The sequence below is a fragment of the Cheilinus undulatus genome, linkage group 12 (genome assembly GCF_018320785.1).
Source record: "Cheilinus undulatus linkage group 12, ASM1832078v1, whole genome shotgun sequence".
NCBI classification, from domain to species: Eukaryota; Metazoa; Chordata; class Actinopteri; order Labriformes; family Labridae; genus Cheilinus; species Cheilinus undulatus.
Window position 1 is genome coordinate 27,468,544 of NC_054876.1, and position 16,081 is coordinate 27,484,624.

General features: G+C 38.7%; 1 protein-coding gene across 2 annotated transcripts in view; it reads right to left on the reverse strand.

Annotated features, from left to right (window-relative positions):
* Positions 1-4,883, reverse strand: part of dpysl3 (dihydropyrimidinase like 3) — a 67,317-nt gene extending 62,434 nt beyond the window's left edge. For both annotated transcript variants that reach the window (XM_041800927.1, XM_041800926.1), the window contains exon 1: positions 4,546-4,883. In XM_041800927.1, coding sequence (XP_041656861.1) covers positions 4,546-4,872 — 327 coding nt within the window. In that variant the 5' untranslated portion in view covers positions 4,873-4,883. The remainder of the gene's footprint in view (positions 1-4,545) is intronic.
* Between the last annotated feature and the right edge of the window lie 11,198 nt (positions 4,884-16,081).

Sequence of the window (16,081 nt, forward strand, 5' to 3'; positions counted from 1 at the left end):
ATATTATTTAGGTCTTTTGCAGTACATTGCATTGAGATAATATGGTATTATGTTCCTTCAGATAACAAATCCAATTTTTCACATCAGAAAACTAGAAAGGGGAATTTTTTTTCTAAAGCAAAGGCAATAACCCCCCACCCCTGGATCTGCCCCTGCTAATTGAGATAAGATAAGACATACTTCATTGTCCCAGAGGGGAAATTTGCCTTGGGCAGTAGTGCACTGTACAGAGCTCAAACATAAACTGATGTAAAAAGAGAAGAAGAAACTGTACCTGTAACAAGGTCTACAAAATATAAATACAGGATCTAAAAATATAGTATAAAGTTCATTGGGTATAGAAAGATCTCTAAAATTAATATAATAAATGCTAGAACCGAAGCGTTACTATAAAAACACACTTAAAATACATACAAGAGAAGGACATTAATCATAGCAAGCTGGAATGCCTACCACACTGAGCATGCACTAGGTAAATATTGCACATTTGTCAGTAGGCTGGTGTCAATTGGCCATATCACTGATATCATGTAACACTCTTTTACCATGGAAGCATCTGCACTGGTATTATGTGGATGGTATGATATGGTACAGCACTAATGAGTTATGTGTTAGGATTTGAATACATAAAAAATGTTACGTTTTGCACACCAGCCTGGTCCCAAATCATCTACTGTCATATAAGCAGAAGCAAAAGGGTCACTGCAATATGAGTCTTGTCGCTTCAGTCATCCCCTTGAATTAGCCTCCAACAGGTTTTGTAGCTATTCTGCTTTTGGTGGAGTCCTTATCAAATCAGTGTGAATCAAAAGATCCAGATAAAAACATCTGCCGCTACAGCAGAAATATCAGCAGACTGCTTTGTTTTATGTCACTAGAGCAGTAGAAACAATGAGGGGGACCTGCGTCATCAGCCTGGAGTGTTGTGCTCTTCAAACTAATGTTGGAAAGAAGTGATTTTCTTGAACTTTCCTCATTAATGTGTTTCTTTTTGTCAGTTATTTCTGCGGTGACAGTCATAAAAACTCATTTAGCAGTGCTGACTAGGAGCAAGAGAAAAACACATACATGAAGTGCTGTCTCTTTCCTTTTGTTTTTTTTCTCCCAGTTATTACAGCTGCTGGTTCAGACCACTGTTTCAGTCTGACGACACACTGCATTAAAGCAGAGAAATTATATTTTTCTGTTCAACTGTAATCTATTGTGGTACATCAGATTTTTGCACATTTTTAAGCTTCTCCTGTTTCTCATAAACCTCATTTGTTCCATTCATACTTTTTATGATTATCTGTGTATGTGTCAGCTTTGCAATGACTAACTATCATCAATCCAACTATGCCTGAGTGCTGGAGGTGCATGTATTTATAGGTGGGTGTGTGCCAGACCCAGGAGGAGAAGTGGAGCCATGAACTATCAGGAAGCCTCAGCCTTATAGTAGAAGTACCAGTCTAACGGATAAATGCAAGTTTTATATCAGAACAAATGTGTTCTTTCGTCTTATTATTATTTTGTGCTCTTTCTTGATATAATTTTAACAATATCGGCATATTTTTCTCATGAAAAACACATTTTAAAGAGGAACTATACCCCGGAGCCAATCCAGTCACCAGTCAGTCTAACATGCACATTTTGAGAGGAAGCCAGATTAGCCGGAGAGAACCCACACATGCACAGGGAATACATGCAAAACCCTCTCAGAAAGGCCCTGTCCAGCAGGGATTTGAACCAGGAACCTTCTAGCTATTAGGCAGCAGTGCTTACCACATTTCCACCTTTCAGCCCCTAAGCATTAATTTAAAAAAACAAAAAAGCTTGTGCTATAGTTTAATCTCAACTGAGAGAGCTTAAACTCAGCTCTTTATGAAATCAGTTAACTGTATTTATCTTCAGCTATTAGGTTCATACTGCAGAAAAAAACCTTCTACATGTTGTAGTAATACTGACAGAAAATGAGAGCTCTTTAGTAAGAAACTGTAGTGAGGTGCTTGTGTGTAAGAGGTTGTGTTTAACAAGTAACAACATCATACCAAAACACATTTAACCTTTGTGCTGCCAGCTTTAGTAAACACCACTAATGGTGCTTAGACCACTGCTGCTTATGGCTAACTGTAATTTAATAAAATCCTTTTGACTCCCTTAAAGAATGGCCTAGAGACCCTCTTTATGGTCTCTCCAAAAGCCATAAAACCTGAGTAACTAGTGCAGAATAACAGTCAAACTCAAAATAACAACCGTTACAAACAACGGGAGCAAACATGCTGGCAATCTAATATACAACAGGGATTTTTTTTTTCCAGACGCCAAATGCACACTATTAATTTGGATGGACTGCATACTCATTGTGACACCACAATTGATACAGAATCATGAATGTATGAAAAGTATAAGTATGCAAAGTATCAAGGTATTAAAGTACAACATGTATGAAAAGTATAGAAGTAATGCAAATTATGGAAGTATGAAAGGAAGATACAAGAGTAGAAAACGTATGAAGGTATGAAAGTATGAAAAGTATGGAAGTTATGAGAAGTATTAAAAGTTTTAAAGTATTAATGTACCAAAGTATGGAAAGTATGAAAACTATGACATGAATGAGAAGTATGAAAAGCATGACAGCATGAAAAGTGTGAAAAGCATGAAAGTTTCACTTCTCTTGAAAAGTTTGAAAAATATAAAAAGCATGCAAAGTATGAAGGTATGAAATATATGGAAAGCATGAGAGCATGAATGTATGAAAAGCATGGAAGTATGAAAGTTTGTAGTGTGAAAGTGTGAAAAGTTTTAAAGTATGAATTAATGAAAAAAATGAAACGTACTCAAGTATGAAAAGTATAAAAAGTATGAAAGAAAGCAGTTTGAATCACAGCCTTTGGTATGACTGTGCTGGGCTACCACAGAACCATTCAGTGTGTCTCAGATGACATACTTCTTTTAATATGCTTTAAATCAGTCCCCTTAAATGCAGTACATAGCACTCAATCTTACTTGGTTTGTAATGTTTTGCACTGACAGGAAATGACAGTGGTGTACCTGCCTTTGGTGTCTTCTTCTGCTTCTCCTTTAACAGCAAGTTTTAGGCAGACGTCAGGTGATTATGATCGTAATTTGACGGCTATTTTCCCTCACTATTAGATTAACGTAACTTGTATTTATGTTAGTATTTTTGACTTGAAGAAAAGGAACTTATTTTGCCTTACATGCTCTTTTTCTTGATTGAAATCTGCTGTTTTTGCAAATAACACATTGCTATTGTTAGCTAGCATGCTAGCTTGCTAATAGCACAACATCTGCTACGTCACCAATATGGTGATAAATGAGGATGCAATTTTTTTGCACTGCCCTTAAATGTTGAGAAATAATTCCCACCAAACACATACTGACAATTGCTGATCTTGATACCTTGATTATAAATGCTGTCTTGGGCAGTAAAAATGTTCCCTTGTAAACATAAAAGCACATTTTTATTGTTTTAAAAATAAAATTTGCCCAGCTAAAAAGTTAACTTTGTTTTTACACTCTGTATCATTGCTGTACTTAGGGATGTTAGTGGACTTTGCTGGTATCCAATATGGATACTGACATTTCAAAGTACTTCTGACCTAAAACTTTAGTCCTTTAAACGCATTTTAAAAAAGGTAAGGATGATGAATACAGAAAAAGGTTTCAGCTGAAGTAGGTCTGTTGGTCCAGCATAAAATTCCAGTACCGAATTTATTTGAGTAGCCAATATTTAAAGCTGATAAGGGCGGACGTTTATAGCACAAACTATAAGTTGTAAATATCAGCAGAAGTAATTCACTTTTTAAGCCAATATCTAATAAAACCGATACACTGATAATATTGTGCATCCCTAGCCTCACTGGTTACCTGCAAAGGTGTTCTATCTATTCTATAATGATCATCTCCAGTGAAGGCTGCACATCTTACTAACTGTTCAGTAGTCAGCATTCAGCGAGTACCTTGATATTCAGTCACTTTGACACTGCTTGATATCCAAATGTCTGATTCCATGTCTTTATGCATGGATGTTTCCCTGCCACACAAACCTGCAGTGTTATCTTTGACATTCAAGGGCGTTTTCCTGGGCTTTAAAGCTTTTTCAGTAAATGATGGTAATCAGATTAACTAGTAAGGGAAATAATAGCTTGTTATAAGTCAGGATAGTGTCATACAGAGGTTTGGCAGCATATACACCCAACAAATTACAGTCTCTTACAAAACTGAGCTCCAAAATGCACTGAGCTTAAATAAACTCCCTCTCACTCAAACTGTTGAAGTGTAGTCCATGACATTACGTCAGATAATGATGATATCGATAATTTTAATGGTCATTTTTGCCTGTGTTGCATCTCTTTATTTCAGTCTTACTTGTTGATTGTATTTTTTTATTTTTTATATTTTTTTGCTGGGTGTTAAGGCATTATTAGATCTTCTTTGTCCTTTAAAAACAAAGTGAAAGAAAAAATGCTGAGGAAAACCCTCTACTCTGTTTCATTCCTACATGCTCCATCACCTCCTGTCTCTCAGAAAAGTTGGTCCCCTTACCTTTTCGTCTCCCAGGTTCTGCAGCACTTCTTTCTCTCCTCTGCTCTGAGGTGAGTCACCACACGGACTCTGACAGCTCTCACTCCCCGGGCTCCTCGCCTCCTGGACGGGCTCACGTTTGCCGGTCCTTGGGGTACGGGAGCTCCTCTGTCCGACGCTCAGAGCGTCAAAGTCAATGGTTTTACTCTCAAACGCGTCCTCCACGCTGCAGAACAAGCCTCCGTGTTTCTGCCGGGGCACCTGGTCTGCCGTACCGGGCCGGGCCAGATACACCGGCAAGTCGTCCTCCGCCTCCGACTTGTCCCGGTTTCCCCTGCGCTCTGCCATGCTGGAGCCTGCACGAGTGACCGAGAGAGACGAGGAAACTAGTGTTGAAGTGCTGTGTGGGTGAGTGTGTGTGCTGAGAGGATGACAGGCAGGAGCTGAGTTAACGCCAGAGATGAGATGGCACTACAGCGGTTCATGATGCAGGTATGTTTGTACAGGTACGTTCAGGTGTGTATTTTCTCATAATTTAAGGGTTTGTTTAGGACTTTCACGCAGAAATGTGGAGGTTTAAGGAGATTGGCGTCTGACTTTGTGTCATGTGTGTAGCCTGTGTAGCCTATTAAGATTCCATTTGACCCTTTACTAACATTTATGAACATGCAGGGAACTCCTATTGCAGTACTTGTGTTGATTTTGGCGCCCCCTGTGGCTAGAGCTGCAGGTTTTATCTTTCGCTTATCCTGCCAACTGTAAACCGCAGATCTCAGACACCCCCTCTTGCAGACCACTACTGTGAGACACCACATCTGCCAGCACAGAAATACACACCAAAACTTTCAAAATAAATTAGGATTACATTTCTGGTTAGCGTTAGGGTTAAAGTTAAAAGTCAAGAGCCTGACCTGAAAAATCTTAATTCAAAATGTTTAATAAAGCCGAGTAAACAGTCTGCTTACAGGAAAAAAGCTTGTCCTCCATAAAACGCTCTAACTAAGCTAATATAGCTAAGGCTAAAGCTAACAAAGCTACATTAGCGATGTTAGTTAGTAAGCTACATAGGTGAGGTAGCTGAAGACTATACACCTTTTACAGTTTTACAGCTCTCATAAACCTATATTTAATTCATGTAAAATAGTTACATAGCTAATGTAGCTAAAGCTAAGCTAAGCTATATTGGCTTACATTGAGCTAGAGCGAGTCAGTGTTCCTGTAACTACTTCTAAAATAGGTCAATACATAATATAACCCTCTGGCCTATATTATGTTTTATTTATGAGATGTTGCTTGGTCTGTAATGTTAGCGATGTGGTTAATTCATGAAAGTAACTGCCAGACATTGATTATGAATTACCCTATTTATGAGTAATTCCACTGTGCAGGTCTATGAGAAGGGGCATTTGAGACTCCTCTCATCTTTTGTGTTGAAAAAATTAAGCTAAAAAAGAGAAAAAAAAATAAACCTGAAGCTCCTTGAGTGTCCACCTGAGGCTGCTGTAGAAGCACTCAAAGTCGTTTACACACTAATGTTGAAATGCCCACTTGTGCAGAACAAAGAAACATGTATGTAGCCTTGCTAACAAATGATAAAGTCCGTATGGGCACACACAGTATGAGGTGGGATTATTTTTTATAATAAAATTGTTTTTTGTTTTTAAGAAGGACATGAGTTGTGCATAATTAGGGATGTGACTGATATGTCCACAAGCCAGCGCATTGTAGCTGTTTGACAGAAAGCTTAAAGAGATATTTCGGTATTTTTGAAGTTTTTTTGAAGTTCCTCGGTGGTGCTGTTTAGGCATGGGTCTGCCGCCTCAGACGGCCATTCTAGTTTTTGATGTGCTGTTTACTGTGGAAAGGGATACTTTTATGACCCGGAGTACACAGAAAGCTAGCAGGAGAGATTCTGACTTACCTGCTTGTATAGATGTGGTAACTTTAAAGCCCAGTTCCACGGAAGCTACTGTTGTTATGAGTGGGACTTCTTCAGGACATTTCTGATTGAAGATAGTGACTCACAGACACCTGCAGCCTGCATAACTCCCCATCCAGAGTTCCTTGCCTTACTAAACGCCACTGTTTTCCAGCAATTCTTCAACTTTAGGCTAGTTACTTGTTTTCTCTGACAAAGCCTGCAGACTGAAGCTGTTCAGATGGGCTGAGGCGGAAGAACACGTAGCCAGTAGCCAAAGCTTGCATTGCAAAATGGTGTCAAACACATGCTTTCTGTGTGAAAAATAGTACAATTCAAAAATGTTCAATGTAGCACACAATTAAGCCAACATTGTGGTTTGAGCCATTTTTACCTAAAACTAGCTAAATTAAGTGGAGAAATTATACCTGCCTGCTACACTGTATAGCCTAGCTTCTCCAAGCAAGTCTTGTCACTACTATCACCAAGTGCTTTAAACAACCCAGAAATACCGAAATATCCTTTTAAGACCTACCTCAGCTCCACCTCTTTGTCTCATTAAAGGTTGACTGGATAACTTAAGCTGTAGTGTAGTACAAGGTATACCCACTTCACATCTTGATGGATGCATAGAAGGAAAGGTGTACTTGGTAGATCTCTGGCTTGGAAGTTAGACTGTAAAATTACTTTTTTCCACACACATTAAAAATAGATAAAGTTTAATATTCACAGATGCTAGAAGGTAGACATACACAAATGAGACATGCTCACCAATAATATAATAATATTGATTAGTAATTTTAATCTAAAGGGATTAATAACATGTACTGCAGACTTTAAGATTGCCTCCATTGGACACAAGTCTGCAGTCTACAAGCAACACAGCTTTCTGAAGTGCATACGGACTTTCAGACTTTTGTAGTGACCAGTTAACTATTTTGTATGACCTGCACAAACAGGAACACTTCAAATCAAAGTTGAATGAAGCTGAAGTTCCATCACAAGCTTGTCTGGTAGCTTCAACCCCACCTGGGACACCTGCTGGGCTGGTTTCTGACAGCAGCAGAAATGAGACAAGATGGAGTCAGCAGCAGAGGGAGACGAGCAGCTTTAAAGCTGCAGGTCTCAAACTGAGAGAGTGCTGAGTGCAACAGAGGGAGGCAGGAGGCACTCAGCAAACAGACATGACATTACGTAAGAGCCATAAATCAGCATGTTTTACTAGTTAGAGAGGGGTCATAAAGGTCTCACCGACTGTTAGGGTTTGGAGGCCTCCTCCTCATCTTTTTTCATCCAGAGACAAACCAAAGATCCGTGTATCATGAATTCCTCTCAGCACTGTCCACTATCCTTTTGTCTTCTTCTTTTACCCTGCTTTCAGCTTCTTTGGACAATCAACTATGTTTGCCCTCATCATTTTATGGGAGTCACCATGAGAAGTGGTGATGCAGTGAACAAAACCAACAAGAGAATCACGTAAGAGATATTTTTCTCTATAAAAGTGCCATCATCCTGGCTTGTCCTACACAAGACAGACTTTTTCAAATCCTTTAAGGCAACCCCACATAGACAGTGTTAAGGAAAGGCATAATCTTTCAAAATAAAATCTGGAGGAACAAACATATGATGTAGGCTTGCAGCGACAGCTACCCGTTGTCATGTCAAAACACTTTTGTTCACTCTCAGTGGAGCCAGCTGGTGAATTAAACTCTTGCTGTTGCTGGTCGGGAGACAAGCGAAAGCATCTTTTCCACCAAGAAGAGCTTTCAGCGTGGTTCTTTGTTCTTCTTTTGATGAAGAAATGTTGTCCAGTTCTGATAAAACTGCTGCAATAGCTACATCCATGCTAATCTCTTCATTGGTCACTGTCATGTTTTAGGCTGATTGTACAACTACTAGTAAACCATGCCTGTTGCTAGGCTGCCCATAAATGGGGCTAAAGAGGAGAGTTTTCTCAGGTTCAGCCAAGTAGGGGGCCCATGGAGGTTAGGAAAAGCCTAGTCCATTGTAAGTTAATCTGTGATAACAATATTTTATATCTGATGAATAATAACCGCTCAAAAAACAAACATGAGTTTATTTAGTTATACTGTTGTGCAATATTGCCTTTTCAAAACAGAAGCCCCTTTTCTTATAGCAGCATTACCTTTTTCTTTTTGCTTATGTTAACAATGTGGATGGGCACATTAACTAAAACATTTGGGAAACAATGTCAGACTTCATGGCTAAGCCATGATCTGCACAAACCTGCCAGAAAATCAAGTTGAAGGACTTGAAATAACTTTATGGGAAAAAAATTAAATCATTGCAAAAAGAAACAAAGACAAACATGGGTAAATATGGCAAAATTCATGGGCAAAAAAATTGTTTAAAGTGGTTACTGGGAAGCAAAAGGGGTTAAAGGCAAAAAAGGGGCAAAATAGGCAAAAAATGAAGATAAGCCTTTTAAAAGTGGCAAAAAATAGGTTAAATGTGGCAACAAAAGGGATAATAGCTGCAGAAATGGATTTAGAGAAGTAAAAGTAGGAAGGAAATGGTGAAAACTGTTTGAAAAAGGGCAAAAATGTATTGAAAGTGTCAAAAACTGGAAAATATTTAGGGAAAGGCATCAGAGGGGGGAAAATGGCCAGAAAAATTGCGAGAAGCATTTAAAAGTGGCAAAAATGGGTTGAAAGAGGCTAAAATGGGTAAAAAAGCAATGAAAAGAGGTGGCAAAATAAGTAATTTGAACAGCAGAACCCAATAAAGCTTCTCAAACCTGGCCTTTTATTACTGCCTCTTACTACTCCAATGTAGCTGACTGATCTGATCATTTCTTGACCAGGATGAAGCATTTCAGCTTGAAGCTTTATAAAATGGATCTGCCTAATGACAGAGTTGGAATCAAGCCTATTCATCAGCTTTGCAAAGTTACCAAATGTGTCCCGACAATGACATAAGAGCGAGGGGAACAATGCAATTCTCTGGGTTTTGCTCTTGGACAAACTATTTAGAAAGACCTTGAAGATCATTAAATAAAACTAGTTGCTCTGTCTTATCCTATAATATGTCAGTGATCTGCAATCATAACAAGAAGAATCATTAAAGTTGTAATTTTAGCTTAAAAAAAGTTCAGTTGAGTTTGTCTGGTGTTGTCAATGTCATATTTAGTTCCTCTGTGAGGCTGTTGCATGGAGTAAACTTTCATCAGCTAGGTTAGAAATGACAACCAACTCCCCTTCTCACATCCCAGTGAAGTGCAAAGTGTGTGCATGTGTGTGAGCGATAGAGAGAAGGAGCGATAAAAAGACAAAAAGCCCACAGAGTCCAAGGTCTCAAGGTCAGCCACACTGGAGGCTGCAGAAAAATAAAACAGGGCCGATCTTCAGGTCTTATCTGACAGGCTGTCAGTGCTGAAATGAAGCTTTGTCTGTTTTTTAGGCAGAGGGAAGCATCACAGGGGCACGATTGTCCAGCTTGTGTCCAGTATGTCCTAGGTGGGCCAACTAAAACAAAACTGGAGAGCATGGATGCAGGAATGTGCATCATCATTCTTTTTCCTTTGCAAATATATTCAGAAATACTGTAAATGAATGCTAAAAATAGACAGTGTCTATCGTCTTTGTGTTACATGGGTTGTTATTTGTTTCACAGATGCTGATTTTGTGTCTCTCTTTTTTTTTTTTTTACTCTCAATCAGAAAAGCCATAAGTTTAATGCACAGGAAAGATAACAAGAAAAAGAATGATGGAGCACTTTTTCTGTAAAGCTGGCTTAGTGGAGTTTTTATTCAGGGGGCTGAAGCTGGATAAAGTATGATAAGTAGCTCTATTTCCATACACTGTCTGCCATGCACCACTGTCGCAGTTCCTGTGGCTCTGTTGGCATCGAACACACAGACTTGTCAGGCCAGCAGAAAAATTTCCCCCACTCTCATGAAAGCATCAAGGTTTGTGGGGATGCCAAGAGCTCACTAAAATGTCGTTCTTCTGTAATTCTCTTTTGTTTTTGGAGCTGACTGTCCTAACCAGAAAAGCGTGACGTGTGTTTTGACACTAAGTAATGCTGAGAGAGGGGGACTCTTTAGATTGCCAAGCATGCAGTGGCTTGGTGTTTTGTCCTGCCACACATTTAAATTCTGACACCAAGCAGTTGAGACGTGGAGGGGAGAATTATCTGAGAGAACAAGGACAGTGCTGAGAGGCTGGTGCAGATGTTTGTCTTAAATTGGAGCCAGTTTAAATGTGGTTCAGACTGACTGGGAGGCAGCAGAGCCATCAGCAACAGACTGTCTGGTTTTCAATGTCAGTGATGTCAGCAAACCAGAAAAATGTTGATTTTCTTCTTTTTTGGCAAAATTCTCCTCGATTTACTCTTGCACTTGCATCCATACTGGAAAACTGTCGGGGTTTCTTATATTTCCAACAGAATATGAGCAAAGATCCCATTTTGAAATGTGAGCATGAGTTTTTGGCACTTAGTCATGAAGCTTCCTAACAGGATATTGCTCTGACTTACAGAGGCTTTTACAGCAATGACAGCAGCAGTGCTACAACCAAGTACAATCAAGACTGTATCCTCCATGTTCATAGCAGAAATGAATAAGGTAGATCAGCCTGTAAAGTGAATGTACCCCTTTAGACTATGGCTTTCATGTTGCCACTGGCTGAAGAGCATGCTCACCCAGGCATGATGAAATGACAGCTCATAGGACAGAATTTGGCAAATTCACTCTCAGTGCTCCTCATGGATTTGGCACAAAGGGCCTCGCGGCGAGTGAGACTTGTGTGGGAGTGGGTAAGTGTGTCACCATAACACGGGCAAGTCAGTTGGAGTAAAATGGTGAACGGTAATGCACAGAGTCTGACAGACACTGGCGCACCTTTATTTCAGAAATACATCTACAACTACAGCACAGTGGTTAATTGCATCTGCAAGAAACACAAACGCCAAAGTAGACTAATGGTAGACTTTGTATTTTACAAAGCTAATTAAGCAACATATAATAACCTTTGTATCCCCAAATCTCATCAGTTTACCTTCAAGCCCAAGTGATGGCTTGTGCCAAAATGACAATAATGCACCAACACATTCTTTAATATTGTGCTCACAAGATTTGAGGCCAAATGATCTTGACATTCATCCATCCAGCCATCTTCTGCTTGGATGTGCCTGGAAAACCTCCACAGGGAGGTGACCAGGAAGCATCCTGATCAGGTGCCTTGAACCACCTCAACTAGCTCCTTTCAACGTGAAGAAGCAGTGGCTCTACTTTGAGATCCCTCCGGATGTCCAAGCTTCTCACCCTATCTCTGAAGCTCACAGCAACACAGTACAGCGCCTGCAAAACTGATGCTGCACCAATCCACCTGTAGATCTCATGGTCCGTCCTATCACAGTACCTAGCATGAAGTAATTGAGCACTCCAGAATGCCCAACTTGTATCACAAATGTTTGCAAATGAAGGCTGCTAGGTGCTTGATTTTATACACACATGGAAACGGGTCTGATTGAATCATCTGAACTCAATAACTAACAGGTGTGGCCAAATACTTTTGTTCATATAGTGTATGCCTAATTTCATGTAGTAATGTAAAGACCAAAACACTAATGATAATATCTTCAATGTAGCAGAGAGAAAAACAGGTCACCAGCAGCATGCATGGTCAGAAAAAGCAAAGGGGTCACATCTACACCTTTTAAAAGTAGAGGGATGCTTAGGGATGCAGATTTCAGTAAAGTTGCACTCTTTATGTTCCTTTAAAGCACTTCAATCCTATGTAAAATTGCAAATTGGCTATATGGCCACTTAAGTTTCTGTCCGGGTATTAAAGCCCTTCTTACTATTGTTAGAAAGATAAAACATCAACAAGTGTTTTTCCATTTTCCCATGTTTAAAATGAGTATTAGTCATGAGGTCAGAGTTGCTAAGCAGCTGAGAGGAGCAAGGCAGGCAGCTGCATCCGGTCGGGCTGCTTTGGCTGCAGACCAGCTGCTGCTGAAATCGGGTTAAAGAGCCTCCAAGGATGTTCTGTCAGATATTTAAGTCCAACTAAGAAGAGGGCTAACACACAAAGGCACAGGGGGGTTCATGTCAACCTGAAGTGACTTGTAATCAAGCCTTCACTTAAACGTGTCAAATGAGTTTATGATGAAGCTAGAAAAGCAGCCACAGAAACATTTCCGCAGAGGAAGCAGTTTCCATTTGCACACAACAGATATGTCAACCAGGTTTAAGCACTCAGGAAGTGAAAGGTGCAGAAATGAGAAAAAAGGGCGCGCTATCCCCACTCATGGGATGTTTTATTTAATTGACAACTTTAGTTATCCTTTTGACTGCTGTTTGGATGGCTGCCATTCAGTTAGCGCACAATGAAGTCTGTGAGTGACCGCAGTGTTTTTGACGAGAGGACGACAGAGAGAAGTGCTTTAATGACACTCCTCTGGCAGGCTGGGTCCACTGTAGAAAACCTGGCCTTGCTCCTGTTCTCCTCTGGTTTGGCAGGGACAGTCACGACTCAAATAAAAAGACAGACTGTTACCCTGGACTGACTCTGCTCTGTTTCCTGCATAAAAAGAAAATAAAATATGAAGAAGCCCACTGTTGGATGAGTTTGTGGGGCAATGAAAGCCGTCACTGCTTCATTTGTGGGAAGGTTTACTCATTATACCGGTCGTAACATTTTCATAACACTGACAGCACTTTTGTTCCAGACATTTTTTCCTGATTTTATATAAACTTTCAAATATTGACCTGTGCTTTAGAAGGTAAAATTGATCTGACAGCAAAGGGGGAACATAAGCACATTAGTCCATTAGCAGTCACTTGCGCCCAATGATTAAAATGTGTAGTGCACGTCGCAAAAAAGAATAGTTAACGGCAGCCAATGACAACTAGTGCTAACAAAGCACAGTACAAGCAACCGAAGTGGTACTGTAAAAATGTCTGCTGTAAAAATGATCTAGTTTGGTAACGCTAAAAGTAGATGAATGAAAGTTTTACACATGTACATAAAAAAGAAATCTCTGGAAAAGCAACTACATGGACTTAGTTTAAAGATTTTGGATTAACAAAGACAATTTTAGCTACGTTTTTAAACCGTGGTAAAATAGAGGCTTTACTGTGGAAGCTTATTTTTGCCAGGAAAAAAATAATCAAAAAGCTAAGGCTTGCTGATTTGAAAAAATATATTTATTCAAAATCATGAGGTAATTCATATTCCTGTGATGAAGTTCAGCCTTAAAAATTCATAATTATTAATTTCTATGTCATTATTTTGACTATTATTTATATAAAATTAGGACAATCTTATTTGGACTTTTTAAATCTCATGACTACTTTTTTCTCATAATTAACCCATAACAGGTGGAATATATAAGTTATTTTGCAGTTTTTCTTTTTTTTTTTTTAATATTTTTTGTTTCATTTTTTGTATTATTTTGACAGTGCTTACAACAGAGAGGCAGCTCATTGATCAGAGGCTCTTACTAACAAGCATGGGTTCATATCCAGGTCTAATACTAACAACATACATTTGGGAGCGTCATTTTTTTCAATAGGGTCTTTATATTATAAGTGTCATTAAAAGAGTTAATTCCTAAAAAAAATTAATCAACATTTGATACGACCAGGTTTGATATTGATTTTAAAATAACATAAAAAAGTGGAATTTTAAAAAGTATAGAATTTTAAATTTTTTTTTTATGGTACCAATTTTAAACAACTTACACCCTGAGTGCACCAGTTTATTATAATCTTATCGAAAGTTCACTTCCGCCACAGTGTTTCACTGTCCTTGTTGTCCACTGTTGCTTATGTTTCTCCAAACATAAATATCATCTCTATGGCCAATGAGCTCTAGTTTGGTCTCACCTGACCAAATGACATGCTTTCAGTATGGATCATCTTTCTCCAGGGAGTCTTTAGCATGCTTCAGTCTGGCTTGAAGGCGTCTCTTCTGCAGAAGTGGACTTTTTCTTGGTCTGCAATCCCTCAGTCCATTCCTTTGCAAGGCTTTAGTGATCGTCTTCCTTGAGACTATAATTCCTGATTTGACTAAGTCATTCACTAGTGTCTTGGAAGTAGTTCTGGGGTCTTTACACACATCTCTCACTAGTTTTCTTTCCAGAGTCTTTGAACTTGCTCTCTCCCTTCCTCTGTCAGGCTTGTTCTAGACTGTGTGGCTCTCATTGAATTTCTTGATGATACTGCTCACTCCAGTTCTTGACTCTTAGAAACACTGTGATAACTTTGTATATTCTTCTCCTGCTTTTGTGTGCATCAACTATTCTTTTTCTTTAGTCTAAACTGATTTCTTTTGTTTTTGCCATGATGCTTTCTCCTGTGAAAGCGCAAACCTTTGCTAAAATTTGTATACTATGTGTGGTTTTGAAGAAAAATCTCAGTTTGAACTCAATTTCCCAAGCTTTGAGCATTACAAAGTTAAAGAACATCATTGCACAACAGTGTTTTGTGCTAGGGCTCAATAAAAAGGTCACTTCCAAAGGGGGTAATAATAATTTTGACCCTGGTAGTTTTTGGTTTTTGTGAAAGACTTTTTTTTCTGGGTGTAAAGTAAAAAAACTCAGATGTTTGTTAAAGCTGTGCTCTGTTTAGCAGTACTTAAGAAATAATTTTATAAAAGTGACATTTTTTAGGGGAGCAGGTGACCTAGTGGTTAAAGGCGCTCCCCATGTACGCGGGTGGCACGGGTTCGAATCCGGCCTGAGGCCCTTTACCGCATGTCTCTCCCCCACTCTTGACCCTGTTTCCGACTCTATCCACTGTCCTCCTCTATCTAATAAAGGCCCAAAAATAGATCTTTAAAAAAAAAAGTGACATTTTCAAAGGGGACTAATAATTTCATCCTCATTTGTATACTGAGATGTACATTAAACATTCTTAAGGTTGTATTAAAATAGATATAAAAGATTTTAGATATCATTCCTTAAAAAATAAAGTTAATTTATGCAAGATAAAATCTAATTATTTAACAGAATTTTTGAGCCATTATTCCTTAAAATAAAAGTTTAAAATTTTGGATTGCCCTAAATGAATGTTTACTTACTGTGATGCAGGGTAATATTGTTTTCTATAGGGCATGACTTTGAGATAACAAAGCTGTCTCTAGTTTTGAAGGCTTATTTTCTCATAAAATAGCTTTTTTTTCTTGTTTTAACAGGGTCATTTGATAGGAGAATGTTTTGGTCCATGTTATAGTTAAGACCTCAACCTGCCCACATCAAGGAACAGTTAAGTCTGTTGTGTTTTGCCAACTCTAAATGGATCCCTAGAAAACAACCAGATGTTACTCCATGTCAAAATAAAACAGTGATTTAAATGTGCAAACAGGGCTTCGGCTGTAAAAAGGAGACAAGCATTTAAAAAGTGGAGATATTAAAGTAATAATAAAATAAAAAAGTTGAGGCAAATTCTCAGTGAAGGAAAGAAAATAAAGAAATGTGGTACAAAGGTCTAAGATTCCCTGTAACAAAGATTGAAAAGAAGACAATTCTCCCTTTACGGTCAAAGGCCATGAATCTTTTTAATTTTTTACAGCATTGCTCATTTTCTCAGTTTATTTAATAATCTAGACGAAAGTAGGAGGAGGGATTAAATTCTTGTTGGAAGACAGACGGGTTAAAGATAAAAAAAAAACT